Source organism: Lemur catta, chromosome 17 (assembly GCF_020740605.2).
Source record: "Lemur catta isolate mLemCat1 chromosome 17, mLemCat1.pri, whole genome shotgun sequence".
Lineage (NCBI taxonomy): Eukaryota > Metazoa > Chordata > Mammalia > Primates > Lemuridae > Lemur > Lemur catta.
In genome coordinates, this window is record NC_059144.1 from 18,209,692 (window position 1) to 18,216,386 (window position 6,695).

The following is a 6,695-nucleotide window of genomic DNA, read 5'->3' on the forward strand; positions in this document are numbered from 1 at the left end:
GCTACCAACACTTAGAAAGGAAGTCTTTTCACGTAGGTAAAAGAGAGGTTATGGTTTCTGCTCCTGAAATTCCTAACTCACTGTCAATATTTTAAACATAAATACATTTTCACAAATGACAGATTTTCCCAGCAGTTAACTATGGGCCACGATGTTCTAAATTATACACAAACAGCTACAATTTTAAATATTGTAAAAAATGAGCTCCAAAGGGGGAAAAAACTTTTACATCTTAGGGATAAGGGCAGGCAAAATGAGAGATGTTTGATTTTAATATATGAACTTGTACTGTTAATCTGTAAGATGGGTTAGGCCTGCTTAAAATCATGCTTAAGCAAACTCTTCTTAATACAAAGATCAATAATGACATGTCTGAGCATAATTACACATTGATTTTTATTTTTTAAAAACTGTCTTTCATAGTTACATAAATCAATCATTAGTTAACAGTGTATTACTTGATAGAGCAAGCACAGTTACTAACACCACATCTTCTAGAGACAATATTCACATAGATCATTACTCCAGTGTCAGACGCTTATGGTAGCAGGAGACAGTTAAAGTGCTTTTTCTCTTGAAGAAGGTTTAGATAAAAAGCAAATGGCAAACTATCAAATCCTTCCTTTCCTCTCTCTCTTTTTCAGTTCTGTAAGAAAGTAGAGATGTGCGGCTTTTAATTTCTTCATGCTAGTATCATAGTAATCACTATCACATTGTGGCTAACTAAGCTCAAGAGCTTTGGAGTGCCCAACTCACTGCCCTTGGGCAAGCTAGTAAATATATCGAAGTTTCAGTTTCCTCATCTATAAAACGGAGATAACAGTACCTAACTCATAAGGGTCTTTCCAAGGATTAAATTAAATTAGATGACCCACGGCAAGAGCACCGATTCATGCCTGGCAGACAGTAAGTATTCAATAAATATTAGCTATTATTGCTATTAAAGGTGAACCAACATATTCTGAAAATCAACATAGGCAGTTTACTTCAGCCTCTATAAAAAATGGCAATAACACCCAACAGTCTACCCAGCCCACAATCATTCACATATGCAATCGTTCCTTTGTATAATTTACATGAAAGCCACTGAAGTTAACTTTCTCATGAGAAAGGGCTAAACTTTGTTTCATCACTAAATACATAACCTACTGGGCCCAGCCTGAACCCCAAAAGAACACTTTCTATATTAAGATCCTACCTTTCTCTAGAGAGGTCAAAAGAACTACTTCTTACATCCTTACCTGCTACATCCTGTATTTGCCCCCATATCCCAAAGAAACATAGTTTCTCTGTGGTTTTCTAAACTGTAGTGGCCTCAGCTCTCTCTTTAAAGATCCTGACAGGTTAGTGAAACATACTTAAACACTCCAATCCCTGACAATTCTCTGCATCTAGCCTTGTACAACACCTAGCTCAGAAGTCACCTCCTCTGAGAAATTTCCCCATCCCCCAACAAAATTAAGTCATCTATACTCCCAAAACATTTTGGGCACACATATGCCCCAGCATCTACCTTATAATTAACTAATTATGTCTCCCTCAATAGACTGAATTGTGAGCAAGAGGAGTGTTATGATTGCAGGTTCAGCTCTAGCACGAAGCACAGTGCTTGGCACATACAAGGTGCTCAAGAAATGCCATTATTTTAACCAGATTCTCTCCTGCCTGAGTACCATCTTTTGCTGGATGCCCCACTTCAAAATGTGAACATAAGGCTGCTCTCAGTAGAGCAGGCTAACACGATGGACTGCTGATTACAACATCAGAAAACCTACTCATCAGCTTCTCCCATTGGAGAGATTCCCGGAACCCAAACTCAATTGTGCAGTATTATGTACCATCAGAATCAGTGGGAATTCCCAGCATAGTACAGAGGGTAACTTCAGGATTGTTGGAAAGCCTGCAAGGGTAAGCTTTTCATTGGGGGAATATTCCCTGAGTAACTGAAGTGGAAATACTCAAAGAATAAATGCCTTGATTTGGCTGAAAAGGGTTCAAAAACAGAAAGATGTGGGAAAAGCAATCTAGCTTTTAATTCCTGAAAAACAGTGGCTTCTGAAAAAGAATGAACAGGAAGCAGGGGTGGGTGCTGGCCATTATTTGTTTCAATAAATAATATCTTCTTTTCCTCCCTACAGCCCAAAAGAAAGGGCCAACACACCAGGTCCAGGATAAGATGCTCAACAACCTTTCCTCCTGACAAGTAGACTAAACTGCGTTTCTAAAAAACACTGCCTTGGGCACCTAAGCACAATGAAAAGTTCTAGTCACTAATATGTCAATTTTTAAGTAATCTAACGTTTACATTGGTGACCCATAAACAACTTGCAAACTTTTGGAAGGGAGGTACTACTATTACCTTTGCAAAGAACACAACTTGGGGAAAACAACCTAGACATAGGAAGAACTCCACAAACGATGGCTTTAGTTTTAGAGCCATAATTCCTGTCTTAAACATCGCACCACCCCCACCCCCCCCCCCCCAAAATCAACAGTTGCCTAAGGAAATCTTTCATTCTGGAAGCAGAAAAGGAAACAAACATGAAGCAGAATGCGAATAACCTCCAAAATAAAGTTCAATTTGGAAAAAGCAATAATAATTCAGTCTCCCCGTCTTCCCTCTCTGGTGAGGTCTGTGATTTATACGGCTTTGCTCTGCAGAAAGCTCTTTCTGGGCAGCTCAAGGAAGGAGCCGAGGGAGGGAGAGAAAGAGACACAGGCACAGAAAGGAGAGGAGAAAAAGAAAATGGCGCAGAGACTAAGTCCCGACCGTCGACAAGGCGACTTTCCCGGGAGGAATCCCGGCCCGGAAAGGACGCCCGAGGCCCGGTGGCGGGCGACGCGGGGTCTCAGTTGCCCCCTCTTGGGAGGGTCGCGATCTGGGGGAGCTGGGGTCCCCGGAAAGGGGGCCCAGAGGCGGCCCGATGGGAACAATGGGGCCGGTGAGCGAGGAGCCGGGACTTAGTCTCTGGGACGCCATGTCTGTCCTCTGCCCGGCACCGGCCCGGCGCGGGGGAGGCGGCCGGCGGCTGGGGGGCCCGGGGCGGGGGCGGGGGGCACACTCACCATTCAACCGAAAATCCACCTCGATCTGCAAAAAGAAAAAGAGGGAATATGAAACGACAGGCAAATTAACCCCCGGGCGGGGAGCGCGCGCGGCCACGGGCCTGGCCCACCCTGCGCCCCCAGGGATGAGGGGGTCCGGGAACGGCCCCAGAGGGCAGCCACCCCCTAAACTATAACTTCACAGCTTTCGCCTGAGGCCTAGCGGGGCGATACCCTCCGGCGGGCGGCCCCTCGCTGGGGACTCTGGCCTGTCAAAGAGGCAGGGCCGTGACCGGGGCCTGCGCCGGGGGTCGCGGGCGGGCCGGGGCGTGGGCGGGGGGCGGCGGGGTCAGGCCGGGCCGTACCTGGGAGTCGTTGTGGAGATGGTCCCCACTCATGTCGGCCGGAGCGGCAAGCGCGGCGGGCGGCGAGGCGGCGCGGCGGCGCGGGGGAGACGCAGACGGGCGGACGGGGCTCCGATGACTCGCGGAGGCGCGGATAAGCGCCGGCAGCAGGCCGACGAGTCCTGGAACGGCTTAGGTGGCGACAGTGGCGGAGACGCTGCCTGACTGACGGGCGGGCGGCGAGAACAGACCCCAGCAGTTGTATAACAGCCTAAGTTCGCATTTGGGCTCACTGCGCCTGCGCGGCCGCTTTTAAACGGCGGCGACGTCAGCGCTCACGAAAAGAGGCCGAGGGTTACGGCCCGCCCCCTCGTGCTTCCACAGGCGGACCCCTGCTTTGCCTCGCAAGCCCCGCCCCCGGCCCGCGCGCGAGGCTGTGATTTGCATAAGGAGCCGACTCCTCCCACAGCTTCCCACCCGCAGCAACCTCCCTTTCCTCTCCCGGAGCCTTTTCTCGGAACCCCGAACCCCTCTGCCTGGCGGTGCGCAGGCGCCGTCCGGACACCGCCTCCAGACCCGGGCTGGCCACGCGGCCACGTGGTGGGCCTTTAAAGGCCACGGCGGGACCGAGCGGGGCAAGGGCAGGGCTGGTGTCCCACAGCCCCGTCTCCTCGAAGCTGCAAATGCCGTGACAGCCGGGACCCCAGAGCTCTCATCAGCGCCTCCTCACTTGTGAGCCCGGCTCTGAGGCCGCTCAGCGGGAGGAGCACCCTCCCCAGCCTTTGTCCAGGCCCTGCAACTTATGCGTTATTCCACGCCCACTTCTTAAAATTTTTTTGGTTTTTCAACCAAGTGTTCAGTTTAGCCCAAGTTTTCAGCTGTGTACATGTAGTTCTGGGTCCCAAGGGCCTGGGTTCATGCGTTCATTGTGCAAATATTTGTTGAGCACCCACTATGAGCCAGAAATTACCTTGAGGGAAGGGGTAATGCAAGAGACCAAAGGGAACTGGACTCCCTGGAAAACCGGCTTGGTGCTACACACAGCTCATCCCTGGCATGCTAGTGAAGGTGGGGGAGATGAGTTGGGGAGTAGAACTGCCATTTATGGGGCATCTACTGTGTATCCAGCTCCGAATTCTCACAATAGCTCTGTGAGGTCACCTATTTTACAAAAGTCAAACTGTCTCTCAAAGATAAGTGACCTACAACCACCTGCCTGACATCTACATTCGTATGCCTCACAAGCTTCTCCAGGGCCAAACTGATCTCCATGCAGCTAGAAAATCTCCACCCTGACATCTTCCTCTACCTCATTTCTCATTAGCCCGGCTGATTGCATCTCCTCAATCCATCTACTTCTCTCCCCTGCCCGTACATCTGTTAGTCTGCGTTATCTTTTGCTTGGATTAATACAATATGCTCCTAACGGGGTCCCTGCTTCCACGCTGGCCCGCTCCCAAAATGCCCTCCAACAGTTGCAAAGTGATTTTTTCAACACACAACTCTAACCATTATCTCCCTTGTGAATTTTACCACATCTATGACCACTTCCACTATTATTATATAATATTTTAATTGAGCCCCTTTCTGTTTACCTTCATCCTAAGTACTAATATCCATGAAATCATTTAAAAATAAATACTAAAAAAGTTCATCCATGGACCATCATCTTTATCACATCTAGTGGTAAACACTTTGGGGTTAATTATTGTGAATGCTTCAAGATCAACCTAAACATCCCTTTCTCAAAGTGATCCCCTGACACACTCCCCGACCAGCTTCCACTGGCAGGTCAACTGCCTCTCATAGCCCTTCTCCTTTGTAACACTTATCACAATTGTTATTAAGTAACTAATGGGGTAATTAGTGGTTTAATGTCTGTCTCCCTATAGAATGCAAGATCTGTGAGAGTGGGGACCTTGCCCAGCACTGGATTCCCAGCACCCAGCCAAGCCCTCCTATAGAAGAGGTGCACAGTCAGTGAGTGAGTGGAAGCAGGGTAATGTAGGTTAGGAGCACACAACCTAGGTTTGAATTCTGCTCTGCTGTTTATTAGCTGCGTGACCTCAGGCAAGTTGCTTAACTTCTCTGAGTCTCAGTTTCCTCCTCTGGACAATGGTGATAATTGTGGGTATTTAATAGACTGTCAAAAAAAAATAATTGTTTGAAGGCACACAGCTACTAAGTGGTGAGTCTTGGATTCAAACACAAGTCTACCTGACTCCAAAGCTATGCTGTTTCTCTGAAGCAAGAGGCCAGAGCCAGTTTGCCTTGCTCTTGGTGTCTCTCCTCATAGTCTTCCCATCTCAGAATGAATCCCAGCCAGCAGGGGAGGCATTTGGCTCCCCGCTGCTTGCTGCAGTTAGGTCAGGATAATTTGAGGACTGCCTTCAGGAATAATGGTGCCTCCTGCCACTACTCCACTCCCAACCCCCAGTGCCCAGGGAGAATCTGCATTTGCTTTCTAGGTCCCTCTGAGAAAGACCAGATAGGAATAAAAAGAGACCACAGACTTCTAAAACGGCATACCAAGATTGGTCCCCGTACAGAGATGCAGATATCCCGGTAGTCTTGTCACAGGCTTAACTTCTCTGCCAGCATGGGTATCTATGCTTGGAGGTTGACTGGCTTACCCAAGCCCACTCACATGGCCACTTTCTGACTCCTGCCACTTCAAGCCAGTGTCCCCACAATATGGTCCTAGTACTTGAGAAGATTATTGGTAATGGGTGCACAAACTTTTAAATTTTAATAGACATATACCTATTCCAATATGTATGAGAAAAAATATTTAACCACTATATCAAATTTATAGTTTTCAGGATACAACTGTTTAGGATGAGGCTTAAAAAAAAAAAGGTGGTTGATTGATTATGTTAAAATATCCAAGAATAGCACAGAGGGGACACATAAGACAAATTCTACAGAACAAATAAATGAGGTTTGGGAAATGCTGCTTTAAATCAAGACTGCTCACTCATGGACCCTCCCAGCTCCCCTAAGAATAACTAACAGATGAAAGCTCGTGGGGTAGGCCTGTCTCCAAAGTATGCATTGTGAAAGGTGGACGGATTTATAGATATTCCACAAAAAGAAGAGCTCCATGCACAAATACATACATTGTTATGTTTTAAAGTTCAACAGGTCTTTTCCCAGAGAACTTCTCAGAGTCTTCCAATATACAAATACGTATGTGTCTCTTGAAAAGAGGGACATGGTGTGCAGTGTCTCCAAAATGTGTGTAAGCCCAGAAACCCTTTTTTCCAGACTACTTCTTGAGACTTGGGCTTTTGGGGAGAGGGGGGA

The 6,695-nt window shown here is 47.6% G+C and overlaps 1 protein-coding gene across 1 annotated transcript in view; it reads right to left on the reverse strand.

Moving 5' to 3' along the window:
- TOP1 (DNA topoisomerase I) overlaps nt 1-3,675 on the reverse strand; it is a 90,045-nt gene extending 86,370 nt beyond the window's left edge. Inside the window, exons 1-2 of the mRNA XM_045529316.1 lie at nt 3,411-3,675; nt 3,067-3,091 (exon numbers count right to left, since the gene is read on the reverse strand). Coding sequence (XP_045385272.1) covers nt 3,067-3,091; nt 3,411-3,443 — 58 coding nt within the window. The 5' untranslated portion in view covers nt 3,444-3,675. The remainder of the gene's footprint in view (nt 1-3,066; nt 3,092-3,410) is intronic.
- Between the last annotated feature and the right edge of the window lie 3,020 nt (nt 3,676-6,695).